Source organism: Thunnus albacares, chromosome 24 (assembly GCF_914725855.1).
Source record: "Thunnus albacares chromosome 24, fThuAlb1.1, whole genome shotgun sequence".
Taxonomy (NCBI): domain Eukaryota; kingdom Metazoa; phylum Chordata; class Actinopteri; order Scombriformes; family Scombridae; genus Thunnus; species Thunnus albacares.
Genome location: NC_058129.1, coordinates 5,549,563 through 5,567,367, shown reverse-complemented (window position 1 = coordinate 5,567,367; position 17,805 = coordinate 5,549,563). Strand labels below are relative to the sequence as shown.

The 17,805-nt window shown below is 40.1% G+C and overlaps 1 protein-coding gene across 4 annotated transcripts in view; it reads left to right on the top strand.

The window, feature by feature from the left end:
- The window catches only part of mgat5 (alpha-1,6-mannosylglycoprotein 6-beta-N-acetylglucosaminyltransferase), a 91,609-nt gene that overhangs the window by 50,819 nt on the left and 22,985 nt on the right, over positions 1-17,805 (top strand). For all 4 annotated transcript variants that reach the window (XM_044344732.1, XM_044344730.1, XM_044344731.1 and 1 more), the window contains 3 exons: positions 390-524; positions 5,861-5,994; positions 13,405-13,538. In XM_044344732.1, coding sequence (XP_044200667.1) covers positions 390-524; positions 5,861-5,994; positions 13,405-13,538 — 403 coding nt within the window. The remainder of the gene's footprint in view (positions 1-389; positions 525-5,860; positions 5,995-13,404; positions 13,539-17,805) is intronic.

Here is a 17,805-nt window from a genome sequence, read left to right as displayed (position 1 = left end):
TATAAAAGCCTCTTAAACTTAAACTTGGGAATTTTTTGCTGTGAGGTTTTGGCTGTAAGTATTTATCATCCAAAAGTGTAAAGGTTTCATGTACTATTACAGTAAACAGAATAACCTCCCCAAAGCTCATCTTCCTGCTCTTTTAACAGAAGGAGAGATTTACCAAAAGTTACTGTCAGCAAGATGATATTTTCACCATTATGTCGACAATATGAGTCATGTCAAGCCAATATCCAACAGCTACTGCTCTGTAGAGCTTGAACCACTGGCTTTTTTAATAGGAAACAAATAGCTAACAGTGACAAACATGGCGAATGCCTTTCTGACATATTATATCATAGATTTAATTGATTTAAAAATTATTTTAATTCCAATTAATTTCTCTCCAGGATCATGCGCAAGGTAATGGGGAACAAGTCCAGTTGCCCCACTCAGGGTGACAAGGTGGTTGAGCTCATCTACATTGACATCGTGGGTCTTACCCAGTTTAAGAAGACGTTGGGACCTTCCTGGGTCCACTACCAGTAAGTACATGTATATTTTATATATTTAACATTTAAAGGCCCTGAAAACCAATTGTCTTACTATTATCAATGTGATCCTACATGAACACACAACTTTCTGCCAAAGTTAGAACAGTTTTGGTTGTGTTCCGTGACAGATTTGTGTTTTTGTTTGTGTTCTCACTGGTTTGAAGTGGGCGAGATTGTTAACTCATGTTGCTCAGACACTGTCACTCATATCTGATCAATGCACACCCACGCAGTCCCGATGAAGCAGATTAGCTCAGTTATTAACTGTTCAACTTTTTCCTAACTTTAACTTTGTTGCATGAATATTTAATATGAATGAAAAATACTTTAAATTTGAAAGTTTTTTCAGGGATTTAATACATTTATATAGAACAATCTTCAATTGCAAAATAGTTGGCAAGCAGCATATCGCTCCTTCAGTGCCAAAACAAGAACAGAGATGTTTAAGTTAAATTGTCTCAAGGATGTGATTTGATTAGGAACAAAAGCACTTGCTGCTAGACAGTTGAAGACTTTGAAGAATCAACACAATGTGCGATTAATGGCTGCTGTAATTTAATTTAGTTTCTTCTTTAGCTAAGCGTGCACAATCTCTTTCAAAAAAAAAAAAAAACCCTGCTGCACGTTTGTTCAGTTACACATTTTCACACTGGGCAGCTTCCCAGTTTTATACAAGCAACTATTTCACAGCTCAGCTTGAGCTGTCGGTTGTTAACAGTCATGCTCAAAAGAATTGTAACTTCTTGTTTGAGTTTCTTCATATCATCAGTCAGTGGATTCAGTAATTTGTATAGTTCTCTATCATCGTGCAGTGGCTGCTAACTGCTTTTAACAGCTTCTCTCATGTGCAAAGGGCATCGAGTTGAGGCTCGCTGTTGTCTGGCACTCGGTGGGACAATGAGTCTATTTACTGCTCATACATTACCACAATTTCCTAAAAGACTGAAGTAGCGTCTGTCGTTCGTGATGTTTTTGACCCACCGAGTCTTTTCTGGCTCACCAATTGCTCCGCTGAGAACCGTAGATGAGGCCTTCCCGGTTTGGTTTGAAAAAAGCTCTCATCTGCTCTGACTGACAGGAAAAGAAAAGGAACAATAAGTCTGGGGGCACTAATGGCCCTCGCGGTTCCTCCTGCTTGTCACCAGGTTTTGTTTGTCTGCGACATAACACCTTAAACTGTATCCGCTCCCTTTGTGTCCTGAGGAAATTGATTCAGCCTCAGGCGTAATGTAAGGTCCAGATGCTGTTTTCTGCATTATTTCTTCTAAGCATTATGGAGCACTTATGCCAGATCACTTAAAGTCACTGTTCACTTTCAAGGTGCTTTGTGAAAGAACACCTACACCCTAAAAAAAATCTTGCACACTAAACACTAAACTGAGTCATTTTTGTTCCCTTTTTGTCTGGTTTATTTTTTGTGTTTGAGGAAAAACACCTAAAACTAAAAGTTTCTGTTTATGATGAATGTGGGGTTTTTTTTTTACTGCCCCAGTCTCTCAGTACTGTATCAGTGTTTCATTCTATTCCAGAAGGATGTGGGTATACTCTATTGTTTCCAGGCTATAAACTGGAGCCAATGTTGCCCTGTTGTTCCATTTCATTTAATCCTTTCATCCAAAACTTAATTGATGATGATTGTTTAATGCAGAAATGAAAACAGACAAATGAAGAGTTAGTCATCAGTTGCATGATGTACCATAAGATTGAGTTCATCATTTTGCCTCTTCCTCCTCCCAGTATCTATCTCTCTCTCTGGCTCTCTGGCTCTCTCTCTTTATCTCTCCTGGCTTTTATTTCCATTTGTCACTTCCTCACTTTGTTTTGACACAGCACTGTCTCTATGCTTTGCAAGCGAAGTGTGAATTTCAGATCATAAAAGGTTCAAATCTAAAAGATCACACAGTTTTGGCAGGAAATTGTTATAATAAGCATGTTAGTCACCGCTGTTATGCCCGGTAAGCTTCCTGATCAAGCACGGCACATTTTATAGTCATTACAGCGGCAGAGTCACCACTTAAAATCTGTGGTCATTTTTGAAACAGTCATTTCAGACACAAGAGGCCAAAAGAAGATTCAGTCAGATTCTCTGAGCTCTAGCTTGCTGGCTAACTAACATTAGCTCACTAGAAAATGAAACACTTGCAAAAGGCTCTTAAATACGCACTTACATATATGATATCTTTTTAACTCAGTGCTGTGCGAATGTGCAGTGTAGAGTTAGTTAGTACAATATTCTGAAGAAAAAATGATTTCTCTAATGCAACATTTAGATTTTTACTATAGACAGAAGTTCCAAGTAATTAGTTAATTGAACAAAAACACTAAAGGTTAAATTTAAGGAGAGAAAAGGAGTCATTTCACATAATCTTCAAATCATTACAAGGCAGGACAGAGCGGCTAACACGGCGCATGCGTCCATCCTAAACAGCACTTCTTACATAACCTGAACACTACAGAATAATGTAGTTATGACATGCCATCTCTTAGCCTTTGAATAATGCTGGGTCACCACTGTAGCTAACTAGTTAGACAGCCGTGCTCATTTCTGCAGCGTTTGCTTGAAAGCAGACAAACACATGGTTAATCATTCCTCCTCGACTCCTGCTCTTGGACTTTTCTCCTTTTTTAGAAAGAAGACGCTCACGTCCAAACCTCTTAAATGCTGTTTATCATTCCTAGAGCCCCGTTCACATGCTAAGAAACTCAACGCTTGACAGACCTGCTGTGCCTAATTGTGGCCTAGTCGCTCAGTTGACTATATTAACATGTTTAAACAGGAGAAGGATGCAGATTGTGAGCTCGTCAATTGTTTTATAGGTGTTCATTTATTGCTTGATAATAGTTTCGCAGGTTAAAGTCTGCAGAGTAGAACACATTGTCAATAAAAGGGGAATATTTATAGTCCCCGATGAAGCGATGTAATCTAAAAGTAAGTGAAAATAGCCAGATGTTATTAGCTGGATGGCAGCTCCACTAAAGTAATTCATAACATATTTCATTATATCTTTCCCAGCTCCATAATGTCCTTGTGAAGCTTTTTTATAACCGAAGCCTGATGTTGGGCAGTAATTTAGTCATTTAGGCAGTCATTTATAAATACTTTTATAAGACAGACTCATATGTCATCATCGAGCTGTTATGTTTAGCCTCGGGGGTTTGACAAACATGAAACAGATCCTCAGGTAGATTCATATGAGATAAAAAAATATTCCCTTCTGATATTACTGTTTCTGAATGATCCTTACGGGACTGTTTTATATTTTCTGATAGCGCATCGGGAGATAATCGAGGCGAGAGAGAGGAAGCTATTATTTACAACGGTCATTATCCATTTGGGATCACTTCACAGGTAGATTACATTACAGCCGAATGAAACTGTTACTCTGAAAAAACAACTCATCTTCACTCAGCCCCGGCGTGTTTGTTATATTGCAGTAAGTGCATACTTGTTGAGCTACACTCCTGCCACATTATGACGCCCAACTGTCAACTCGCCGCACTCGCTGTATATACCGAACACCTCGCCCGCAGCTTACATCACGTCACGGATCCGGCAGCACTTCCCCTCCTCTTGAGGATATTTACCGGGGACAGACGAGGGTTGTTTTTCTCCGACGCGAGCGGAGATGGCATGTGGGCACGCCGTCGATGTTGTTGTTGTTCTCGTTTCAGTCTAAAGTTTCCTCTTGGTGAATGTGTTTCCCAGCTCTTTCGCTCTCCAAGGGCCTTTCACAGTTCACACAGCCAGCTGCGCAGCATCTGCCTGAACGGAGAGACAATCGCTAAGAGAGAGGGACTTGTGTGTGTGTGTGTGTGTGTGTGTGTGCGTACAGCTGTATGTGTATATACTTGGCATCCATGTCTGTTTACACCTGGCTTCTTCTTATCACAATGATTAACGCCTTGACCCAAGCTGGGAATCGCATCAGTTTATTTACCTGGAAGAAAGTTCTGTTATCGGACACAAGATGGCCAATAAAGCAGGCTCATTATTTTATGATTTTGTTGCAATCAAAACAAGTGAGAAACAAGGAGACAGACTATGTTAGTAGGAGAAAGAAGGAGGAAAAAAATGTGAATAATAGCATGAGAGGAGAAGACAGATTTAGCGGTTTATAGCCAACTCAACAGCCTCAGTGCTTTAGTTAGAAAGAGTTGAGACAGCTCTTTCCTTTCTTTCATCAGCCCTTTGCAACATCCACAGTTGCTAGATATTTCACTCCTTAAGCTGAAAAATGTCAGTGCCTAACATGGAAAAAAAAAAAAATATATATATATATAGAGATGGCAAGGGACAGAAAATCACACCAGCATCTGAGAGAAAAGAAGTGAGTAACGGCGAGCGAGTTAGTGAAATGCAGAGCGCGGAGTTAAAGGTCATAAGGAAGTGATTCTCAGCATATACCACCCCCTCTTCTGGTTGTGCTCTAATTAATCCTGCACAGTGACCTTTGAGTCAGCCATGATGTTCATTCACAGTCTCACACCTCCACAGGACGGGCTTTTCACTACGTCTCAGTCTGAAGATGGAGGCTTTCTGTTGGCGGTTTCATGTTCCTGAATGGAGCGTTCTGAAGAGTCTAATAAAAGACATTCATTTTTTATACGCCACTGCATATGAAATGTTAGCATTAGCATATGAATGAATGATTAAAAGAAGAAAAAAAAAAGGTACATCCCACATGGGACCACATGGCAGTAATACAACATAGAATACAGACTGAGGGCAGTTGACATTCATGTTCCAATTAAAAACAAATAATTGCTGCATAACACAGACTGTACATGATTCTGAACCAAAAGAAAAGAAAGTAAAACATGTTTTACACAGAATCACAACAGAATAGAAACACAGTTGCATTGTCCAACAACAGTAAAAGTCCATCTTTTTTAGCTCTTAGATAATGATATAAAGAACCATATAACACAAAAAAATGGATTTCACTCTCTATTTCCTGTAACTTGCATCACTGGCAAAGTTTATCTTGTTCATCAATACCAACATAACATCCTGTTTCTCAGTTGAGCAAATGAACACAAATAACACGCAAATCTTCAAAATCACTCATCATATGAGTCTATGTGTGATAACTTTCCTACAGTATTAGCTATCTCGGTTAGTTCATTTTCTAGGTCTTGTGGGTAATTAGTGTGGTTTAGATTAAAATGATGTAACCATTGGCTTATTTCTTGTTTTTACTGTGTGTAGTGGTTTATACTCTATATGTATGGAGTTGATTTGCCATGATGTTAATGTCAAGCAACTTATCAGATATGCGTCTGGCATCGCAGCAGTCATTAAAACATGTCTTTGTGTGACATCACAGGTGCATGTTACGGGTGCTGGATTCGTTCGGGACGGAACCGGAGTTCAACCACGCCCATTACGCCCAGTCCAAGGGTCACAAGACGCCCTGGGGGAAGTGGAACCTCAACCCGCAGCAGTTCAACACCATGTTCCGTAAGTCGGCACAACGCCAACACGCTGTAAAGCCGCTTCTCTCAACTATCACTATAGGACCAGTAAGCTTTAGCTCTGAGTAGTTTTTAAAAAAAAAAAGAGCATTTGGCTTAATTATAGTGTGCGTGCAGGATTTCAAAAGCCCCGTTTATGTAATAAAAAAAGCACAGAGAAATCCGCTGGTTGATTTAAGTCAACAGACTGTCATGACAAATATACAAAGTTCTTCAAGCATCTCGTGCAGGACGGTTAAGCATGACACCGAGCTTCTTCACCACATCATTCTCGCAGATTTCATCACCTCACCAAGTTCCCCACACTGTTATTTAAATGAAGTGATGGTGCCACACAAAGCTACTTTCAGTATAAATCATGTTCATTGCACCACAGGCTATTTCCTACGTCCACAGTTCCAATCCAATTTTTTTTCCTATGAATGGGATGTTTTGGTTGGAAACGAGGCACATAAGACGCTGTGAAAATCAGCACAGTGCGAACTAATGGAATGTCATCAAGCAGATTAAAGCAGAGTACGAGGTTGGAACTCAGCTCTCCATTTTTACTACTTATTACGAATGTGGGACGGCTTTATTGCTCTGCATGTGCGTGCATCACTCCTGCTGAGAGATCACTCTGCAACTACTGTGGTGGATGAGTCGCCGTAGAGCAGCAGAGTAGAGAAGGGAGCCGGTCCCCCAGGGGTACTGACCTTTTCCCCATGGCTAAGAGAAAGTGAAATGTTACCCCTGCAGTCCCCCGTTTGCGAGGTGAGGCCCGGAGCTCTCCAGAATACCATGGCACCTGAATAGGCCCTTTGTGAGCTGAATAGGGTACGTCTTTCTCATAACACACTGAGGCCTTTACACGAAATCCAGTTAAGAGTCGCTAGGTTAGATGATATCGCTGGTGAAACAAGTGCACAGTGGTTTGGCAGCGTGTTAAAACCACAGAATGGCATCACTTCCAAGCACGAGAGACGAGAAAGAGTTTGAGGTTGTTTTTTTTTCCCTTTCTGCTTTGTGTTGCATGACACCTTGCCCTGAGGCTAAAGAGAAGTATACGTACCATGCAAACTAAACAGTATTTCACATTTACTCCTCCATGGATGATAAACTTGCTTTGACAAAGGTCTTGCTATCACACCATGATCAAATAATATTTGCACATTGAGCAAGTATGTAGTTTTTAGCAGGTGTATCTGTTAGCTTAGTTTTACAACGGGTGGAGTTTGCTTTTTTAGGACATATTTAGTGATGGTTTAACTCTACAATGATCTGGAGGCATGTTAACCCCACCTGTCTGGTCCTGCAAGCATGAAGAAATATATAGTGTGTTAATACTATTCGCAAATATTGTCGCCAAGGTGTGGGAGACATAGATTTGTTTTAGACAGAGAGTTCACACAACAGAAACGCTCCTATATGAAATATAATATTTGGACCCTTCGGTCTTTAAATTGCATTTCTAATCACTTATTGAATATAGACGTAACAATGGACAAATCAGATCGTAGCAGGTAATTTATTCTAGATTTGGATTGGTCCATTTGTTACGATTAGGCAGTGCTCCATAAATCATTGGTTGTGGGGAACTGGGTGTCTGTGGCCTGTGGCCAATAAGACAAGACAAGGCCAAATTGACCTCATTAATCTCATTCATTCAGGCCACAGTCGGGCTAGCAGGGAGTGTTTTCTGGTGTGCAATTTGTGTTTGAATAGGCTGCGTGACTTTGTTTAGTTGGCTCTCTTTCATAGCACAAGTCATTTATAATCAGGAGAGCTGAACACTTGCAAATATAACATAGTTAACCTTTACTGTAGGACAGAGTGACATGTAGGGATTCAACTCCTGTAATTCATTTACTACTCACTTCATCAGCTTAAAAACGAGTTTGTTACCGAGGCCTTTTCGCTATGTTACATAAACCTGAAGTGAACTAAACCGACTCCAGACTTTTTATCCAATTATTTTGGAAACAAGGATGACTATGAATAATGATCCTTTTAATCCATCTGCAATGCCGTCACACAGAAACTTTCCCGAACTGAGGTCTTTGACATGCACTTTCTCTCTTTCGGAAACCCATTTAGAAACCAAGTGAAGTATATACATGGCAGGAAATCAGCTTTGTTTACCAGGTTTCTCTTGTCATAATTAATCAGGCCGTTGTACTGCTTCACAGGAAGAAATAAGAAGAAAAGGTTACTGCAGAAAGCCGATAATAAGCATTTTACTTGTAAATGCACTGAAAGGTGTTAAGGAAATAGAGGCTTCCTTGTGCAGTCTGTTAGGTTGATCATTTAACATATACCATAGCGTCTGCCTCTGTATGTTTCTCCTTTGTGTATCCCTGCCGCTGAGTAGCAGCAGATAGTATTTATCTTTGAGACCTTGCCAAATACGTAATTGACCCTGAGACCCGCCAGGCAGATCGAGCCTGTAAAGCTTTGATTGATAATGTCACTGGAACACCCACTTACTTAAGTTTTTCTCCATCTGTGTGGGATCAATAGAGCGGCGTTGTTATTCTCTGACTTTGTCTCTCCAACACGCCTTCTGTACATGCCGTCCAAAGCACAAACAAACTTTTCAGAACACTTGGAAACACATAAAATGTATTCTTGTTAGCTAATATTTTCAGAACTACAAGACCGAAAGCAAGACTCTGTTGAAAATAAGATAAACACTTCTCTGGAAAGTAAATAAAATGCTGAGGAATGTGGAGAAACAGCCTATCTTTATATCTCTGTTTCGTTAGAAACCCTTTTTTAAACACTTGCTCTGATTGATTGCAGTGAATCAGCATAATGGAAGTGGTGCAGAAAACTCTAATAGTGAAGTCGGAAATTCTGTAGAGACAGATACTATGACATTATTCTGATCTATCTGTATGTTTTTTTAATAATTATTCACAAGGCTTGGGCAGTGTAGTGACCTAAACTAATATTGAGGTTGTTTGTTACATAGTAGGCAATTAGCATCACTGAGATCTTAAATCCTAACACATAGTCACATAGTTGGACTCATGATGAGCAGTTTAAAGTATAAAAAGTTACGCAACAGAACCTTAGATAACATCTTTTTTTTTTATCCCACACATTCTTCCTCCTTGTCAAAACCTGTTGCCTGCATTACCCACAATGCAACTCGACCACTTTGATGCGTAAAATCAGTAGAAGTCCCCTTTAATATCTCAGTTTCCATCTTAATATTTCTACGTTAGCCATGATTTCATCTGTCGCAATAGATTTTTCATGTTTGAATAATTTTTTTTTCTGAATAAATAAATGACTTCCTAAAAAATTAAGTGATCATTAGCTGGTGCATTTCTTGGTTTTGTCCCCAGACTGTATGAAATATAGCTGACATTAGCTATCAATCATCAATAACCAATACTAATCATTTCAGTTATTCATTTTCCTTGTGGATATGTTTTCAGATTTGTGTTGCGGTTCTGTATTTCACACATCTAATTAATCAAACATCATTTCATTATTTGACATTTCAAACATTTATATTAATTCTGAATAGAAAGCTCAGCGTGCTGATAGAAAAGACCCTCAATCATCAGGTCTGTGGCAGATTATAATGTTTATATTAAAGAAATAATAACTACTGATTATAGAGAATTACTTTGAGATTAAATGCATTGAATTTTTTTGATTAACGGGTCAACTCTCAGTTCAGCTCATGCTCAAATCTTTCCGCATCTTTCATGTTCTCATCAGTTCTAATCTCAAAGGTGCTTTTCTGAAAACATTTCAGGTGGAGATGCTTATTTGCATGCTTCAGGCTCAGATAAGTTGCAGGACCACAAAGTCTTTGATGTAGAGTTTTCAAAGCACTGGAGATTTTACTGTGCTTACTGCTGATGCTGCATCTTTGCAGTTTGAAATGTTTTTTTTTTTTTCTTTCTGTCTGGCCAGCAGTAAAGAAGTTAGCTCCTTGTGAGATGTTTCTTCATGCTCAAGTGTTAGGCCAGCATTAATCACATAATCCTCAGTCTGTGACTCGGGATTGCATTTGTCTTATGTGCTTCTGCAAGTATCATTGTGTGATGATGTAGTGGAGTCTCTACCAATGATTCAGAGACTTTTCTCCTGCTTGAAAGGAAAGCCCTCAACAGTCCCTCTCAACCTGGCAGAGAAGATAACCCACCCTCAACAGAACCGCCGACATTTCTTCACCCCTCTCCTCCATTCAGCTCGACCAGGTTGCGCTAATATTGACTCCCAATCTGACAGAGTGAATCCAGGCTTCCTTACAAAGCAAATTTGTCCCCCACGCTCACAAATTTGTCAAGAGCAACAAAGCAGCTGCTTTCCCGGCAACGCTGTCCTCCCAGGCTGTTTGTTAGCTAATAGCGAATGAAGCTGTGGCAAGTTGAGTGACATTTTGAGTGGCGGCTCTAGTGGGAGAGGAGGCATCTGTTGCCAAATGCATCAAGAGGGCCGAACACTAATTAACAGCCTGTCCTGTTTACACAGTTAGTTTGGTACATGAGTGTTAATGTTGCCTCCTCCCAGTGCCGAGGACCATCTCCGTCTCTTTGCCATTTAAGTTATTTGTAATCATCCGAGACGTTGTACTGGCACATCTGTATTTGTCAAATAATGTGCTGGAAATATGTTAATTATTTGTTTTTTATTAATCCATAATTAATTCACATCATCTTTAATTGGCAATATGTAACAGTTAGTAATGTCATGTCAAAGTGTGTAACTTCATGTGCATGCTCTCTAATTAACATCTGTTAGCATTAGTAGTATTGCAACGATTCAGTTACTGCTATTTAATAGACATAATGCAGGTTGATTATTGCTGAAAATATTATACGAATTTCATATGCAGTGATACACATCAGCATACACGTTATTTCTCTTTCGTTTATTTTTTAGAACTAGTCATGTACCTTAATAGAACCAAGAATTGATTTATTATATTAAATAATTTAAATGTTCTTGTCATACAGTAAATCAGTCGTCACTCACCACTTTCATTTTGTTATCATCCCACCTCTCTTACTTCTTTTCCATATAAGCGCATGATTGGCTGACGGAAGAAGATTAAAGGTGTACTTCCTCGATTTAGTATTTCACTTCCATAAAGTCGGGTGACTCATATTAGGCAGATTAAAAACAGAATCGAAACCGCAGAGATATTCTCGCATTTAGTGCCCTGATATGGGTCAAGCTCCAAAAAACATCGGAGCCTACAATTCCCATGATGCAACTCAATATGCAATTTCATTAGACGCTAGTTTGTAGTACATCAAAAAGTTGAAATGTCAAACCAAAGCTGGCATAACCCTGATGACATCACTATGACGTCATCAGGGTTCATTTCGACGATGACTAGTAAACATGTAAAATCAATGGAGTGCTCCTTTAACGTTAACCAGCAGTGCTGTTGATCTCTGGTTAATGTTATTGTTTTATCAGCCAGCATTAGACAGAGACTACAGGTGTTTCAGGGAGTGCCTCACACACAGCTGGTGATGTCTTCGTATTATTCCTGTGCTCTCTGTCACACACACACACACACACACAACACACAGTAAAATAACAGCATAACAGAGCAGGTAAAAGGTACCTCTGTGCATCATAATGCAGGAACATATAGAACAGGAACAACACTTGAATACAATAGACTTGAATTTACACAAAATCTGCAGCCCAGAGACACGCCATCACATGCGGTGTGAGGAAGAGCTTTCAGCATAATAACGTAACACTTTCACCGGCTGGCACGTCGCCTAGAGAAAGTACTGCACACTATATCAGCATATATCTCACTAAACATGTCCGGTCAGGACACTGAGTGGGGAGTGTGTCAGTTTGATGTGTTAAATATGATGTGCTTTATACTTGTCATAAGTATCCAAAAAGGACATTCCACTACTACCATTTATGTGAATGTGATGTGAATCATGATAAGTAGAAGATATAAAAGACTTCTGCTCATTCCCATTCAAATCGTTTATGAAAAATGAGTTTTTTTTCTTTGTTTAATAATTGCTCAGTCTGGTGGTGCGCTCATTAAATCTACATAACACATTTCCTGCTCTCTGCTCCTTTTTTTTTTTTCAATGTTTGCCTAAAGATATTTAGCCAGAGCCAGTAAATGAACTGCCTGGAGAGATGAAGAGAGAGTGAACAAACATTGGCTTATTTTGTCGAGTGGGAGAAAATGTCACATTCCAGCCAACACCCGTACGAAACACACACATTCAAAGAGAAAACATGTCAACCTGGCTTGTGAAACTACCGCAGCGTAGTTGAACTTTAACACTCCGTCATTATTTCTGCTTTTATCTACTGCATGATAACTGTCGAACGTTTGGATTCATCCCCTCTTACTACGCAAGGTGTTGTTAGTCAAGAGGATATTCACAACAGTTGAATCTGACTTGCTTAAATGCTTGCAGACATCTGAATATGAACACGCAGGGTCGAGATTCTTTGCTGAATTGTTCTCAGTAGACCTCGTGTTATTTACTACGCTGAAGTGAATTCCTCCACTTCTCCATTGACTGACTGACCTTAATTTGCCTCTGTGGTTAAAAAAAAAAAAAAACACTCTGACCAAAGCAGCTCCTCGGGGCTTTGACACAAACCACAAATGTGCCCTAAAACACCTCCCTCGCAGATGTTTCATTCACCGCTTGCTTTCACAGAGCAGACGAAGGGGTCTGCCTTTCACTCTTCTTCTACTAGTCATTTTTAAATTTTTAAATCATCAGCCTCAGTCATTCCTGGCTGCTCTGCTCCATATCTCTGTCTTCACGTTTGTTTCGTAAGGCAGATGGCAGCGAGGTAAAGCGCCACCAACGTCGGGCTCCATACTTGACCCGTTCATCTCGTGGTTCCCATAGTAACCAATCATCACTGGGCAGTAAGGAGTGGAGGGAACAAAAAAAAAAAAAAAAAAAACCCAGAGTGCTTGCGGAGCTGTGTTGCGCAACTGTTCCCGTCTCTCTCTGGAATTATGATCTGTGCTAAACACTGAGGTTGAAATGTGCTTTATCTGAGTGAAGCGCATGTACTCTGAAAAGCAGACATGTGTGTAAGATGTGTTCGAGGCGTTTTTGTTTTTGGCTCAGTGATGCATATATTAAGTTGAGGAAAACGGCCAACTATGTCTGAGGTCATTTGTCATCCCCTCTTTCTTTCTTTCTTTCTTTTTATCCCATTCTTTCTTTCCTTTTGTCTTGCTGTAAAGAACATTGAATGCATCATATAAAAGGTGAAATGAGGCCTTTGAAAGCCTGTAACCCAGCCTGTTTAATCCCTCAGAGGCAAGCGCTGACATTCATTTGTGTTTTGTGTGTGTGTGTGTGTGTGTGTGTGTGTGTGTGTGTGTTTTTGCATGTATGTAAATCATTTCTTCTTCTTCTTCCTCTTGCCGCAGCTCACACACCAGACAACAGTTTCCTGGGCTTTGTCGTGGAGCAGCACCTCAACGCTAGCGACATCAAGCACATTGATGACATCAAGAGGCAGAACCAGTCGCTAGTCTACGGCAAGGTTGACAACTTCTGGAAGGTACTATGATCCTTTATGCACACACACACACACACACACAGACATTACTTAAACACACTGTACAAACATGTAAATTTGACACTTAAATGCAGCATGATCAGACTTTTTGCTCCCAGTAGGCAGACTTATCGGATCATTAAACATGACTATATTTAGTTATTGACATTTTTGAAAAAGGTAAATTTACTTTCACTGCACATTCACTACACTTTATGATCTAGTTCTGACTTCTGAAAGCAGAAAAACCTGCAAACATACCCTTGAATGTACACATTCACCTACAGACACATTCACACAGACTTGTACCTTTACATTCTGACATACACAAATGCACACATAGATATATACATATATATATTCCTTCTGAAGATGAAAGTGACAGACTTCACTAGGCTTGCCAAAGAACACCAGCACACCAAGGATAACCCATTTTCAGCCCTCCGAGAGCTCCGCAGTGAAACTCTTTGAACAACCTTGGGTAAAACCTTGGGTTTTAACAGGAAACTTAATAACAGTCTGGTTTAGGAGCACAAATTCAGCTTATCGCCGTCTCCGTGGAGTTTTTAATATATTCAAATGCATGCTCGCACTGCGGCACCAAGACCAAGGAATTACTGTATCCTAGACAAAAAAACGACTCGGAGACTTGGAGAGATTTGCACATTGTTTGGCACGCCATGGATGGTTGGATTACCGCCCCGCGCCTTGATGAGCTTTCAGCCGACACCATGTATGTTTCAGAACGGGCCGCTCCAGATCCAACTGACTCTTTAGATGTCTGACAGAGTAACTTTGCGAAAAGATAAAAGAAGCAACAAGAGAGAATTGTCTTCATGTAACATGCCTGTAGTGCAAATTTCTTCTCACGTCAAGACGATGTGTGATGAAGATGTGTAGAATTGAATAATAAGCCTAAACGAAAAGACTAAAGAGCTCATACAAAACTATTCTATACAAACTTTCCCATTCGGCTTTTACCTAACTTTATCAAACTAATTGACTTTCTGAACGTCCATACAGCTAAACGGCTCATGATTTTTGGCCGTATTTGCAAAGGGTAGGTTTGCCGAGCATGAATGTTCTTTTCTCAGCAACGCCCTTCCTCAGTCTCACACGCACAGTCACACCCAGGAGCTGCCCAAGACGAGGACAGCTGCTGAGTTCCATTTGAGCAGATGGGAAATGAGTGTCTAGAACAAGACGTAAACAGTATGATTCAGAGTGTTTATTTGCTCGCTCGCTGCCCATTTTTTCCTGGCCGGTGCGAGGTTCAAACAGGTGATCCTGTAAACCATATGTATATTTTTCTTTATACCAAGATGACCATCACCACATCTTCTCTACTTTGAAATGAGATGATTGTAACTACAAGACCTTAATCCAGACAGATTAGTTCCTTGCAAAGAGCTAAGAAAAAAACACAGTTTGTCTTAAACCAACTATATTTATTCCATCCTTATCATGCTGTTCCTGAAGATCCTTATCCTTAAGTGTAGGGTTAATTTGACATCTAATGTAATCTGAATGGAAATCTCCATAATTGTGCCATTTAAACAATAACCCACATTCATTAAGACTGATTTTTGCCATTGTCATATAGTTTCTGTAGGTAGTTAAATACGCATCATCTTTCTATCTTTAAATGACCCATAACATTTCTCCAATTCACCATATGATGTAATTCCAGTTTGCTATGTTTCTGTTGAGAGAATAATACGATCAAACTCCATCCACTGACCACCGGCGCCAGAATTTTAGCGTCTGGATACTCAAATAAGGCCAATATTAACAGAACCAGAAATGAACAGAATCTCCAACATATCCAGTAACACTTCTGCTGTTTGAATTTCAAAGCCGTGCTGCGAGGCTCTAAATCCCAAGGTGTTAGTTTTTTGTTTTTTTTTCATCCAGAGGTAGCTGGTGCGGCTGCTGCGGTTTGTGGCTTCTTGTAGTGCACCATTCAGTTTAGCTTTAAAAGGGCAGACGGGAGAGCCCATCAGTACACAGCAAGGGGCATTAGCTGCTAATCAGACTCCCAAGCGTGTTCATTACCTCCTGCTTTTAATTAAAGGGCCATTTTGGGGCCGACTGATAACGAGCTGGCTTTACTCCATTTCCCTCCCTCTTTCTTTTTTTTTTTTAATCGCGCCGTCCTTCGATCTTTCTCCGTATTTGAGAGGTTCCCGTTTCAAAATGACACATCCATTATTTAAAATAGAAAGCGTGACCTACTGTAAGAAAACGATTTCTCGCATGAAGGTAAAAAGCACAATGGAATTACACTCGGGTTGTGAAATGAATGATCTGAAGACATCTCGAGAAGGGTTAATAGGCAGAATTACGTTTTCAGCTCTGTTAACACTGCAAAAGCTAAATCCACTTGTGTTAATCAGCTAGTGCAACAACATTCCTAGTCACAAGGAGGCTTTTTAAAAAACAAATAAAACTAAACTTTAACTTAGATAAGGAAAGCTGAACATTGTCTTCATAACAACGAATGCAAGTTGTCCAGCTTATCACATTTCTTACTTTATTGGGCTATAAAACAATAACAGTGTGGAGAAATTACAGACATTGAAACCAGCAATGCGTGGTCCAAACAGTGCCTGAGCCAGAAGAGCCACAGACGTTTCATTAAACTAAACGTTGTCTCCTTCAGCACCCGTACTTTGGAGGGGTTAATATGGGTTAGACAAGTAATAGTCTTCACATATAATACAGCCTATTGAAAAGCTCTCTCTACTGCCTCATCAGTATGCAGGAGTGCTCAGGTCACGCTCATCCCACAGGTGTATGAAGTGAACCGGTGTGTGAAGCAGACTGAGTAATCACCCAGACACACACTCGCGCTCTCATTCACACACAATTTTCACACTGGTGCAACAGCCTTCACCGCACATTTTATGGAGATGCACGCCAGATGCTTTGTAGTGCAAATGAGTTTCTCGTGAGCACAAAGCAGTTTCCTTCGCCCCCGTGACAAAATTAGCTCATCAGTTTAGGAGCTTTTTTTTTTACATGAAAGCGGTGGAGATTCTCAGGGAAAGTAAACTTCTGGCAGGACATTGAACCTCTAACCTCTTAGTATCAGGGGAGGGTTTCTAGTCTGTGTACCTTTTGTTCACCGGATTTCCTTTTTTTTAAAAATCAGCAAACGTTGTAGTGTTTTTCCTCAGTAAGCACTTTTTTTTATTGCCCGACGCACTCATAAGTCCAATCTCCAACTGAAAAAAAACTGCTAAATTTGGGCTATTTTCAAATATTTTGAGAAGCGGATGGATTAATCAGTATTTGTGTGTGAGCTTTTATGCTTATGTAGCTTATTGGCACTAGAAATCAGGAATCTGGCAGCAGGACAGGACAAATGTGGCCTCCGGAGATTTAATTGAAGAGATGATAGCAAAAAAAAATTGCACTCGCTGACAGCGTACAGAGGCGGGTGTTCTGAAAATGTATCCACTGATCATAACCTTTTCAGACATGTCTCTCGTGTCTGATACTCATTTTAGACGTTTTCTTCAGCAGCGCTACGCTGTATCATGACAAAAAATGAATGCCTGATGAGGTCTATTTGGCTGAAATGTTACCATTATAAATGACTGTGAGCTAATTAACAGTGTGCAGATGTTTGGGAAGCACAGGGGAGATTTTCACCGCTCCAGGGCTGAAGTCGTACCTAATTTTGTGATTAAATGCCTTAACTTCACTTAGAATTTGGCAAACAAAACTTGGGAACATGGATCGGTTGTTGAGGAACAGCAGCATTTATTCACTGATGAAGTGCGTAGTCATTCCTGCTTTCACAATTTATGCTAACCTGACTGCTCCGATCACCAACACATCTGCCTGCACTGAGTTATTCCTTAATAGGATGAGGATACTGATATAACACCGGATTACTAAAGCAAAAGTGTGAAGGACTGGAACTGTGTATAAAAATACAGAAATTTGAGCCACATTCCTACATCGAGCACCATTTTTTTTTGTCTCAGAAAATACCCTCACATCCTGAAATCTGCGGCGATTAAACCTGTGATTACTTGTTTCGGTTTTATTTCCAGTAAAATAAAAGCTCATTTTGCCGGGCACTCCTCAGAACCTCCGGAGGCCTAGTAGAGATCTTGAGGATTAAACAACCCGGGATGGCAAGTAATCATTTTGTTGTTGAAGAGGCAGTGTCGATGGTAAGAGCCCAAATAAAATGGCCAGACCACCTCGAAGGGAGCCGTTTCCATGGCAACCCAGTTGGAGGAATAGAAAGGCAAAG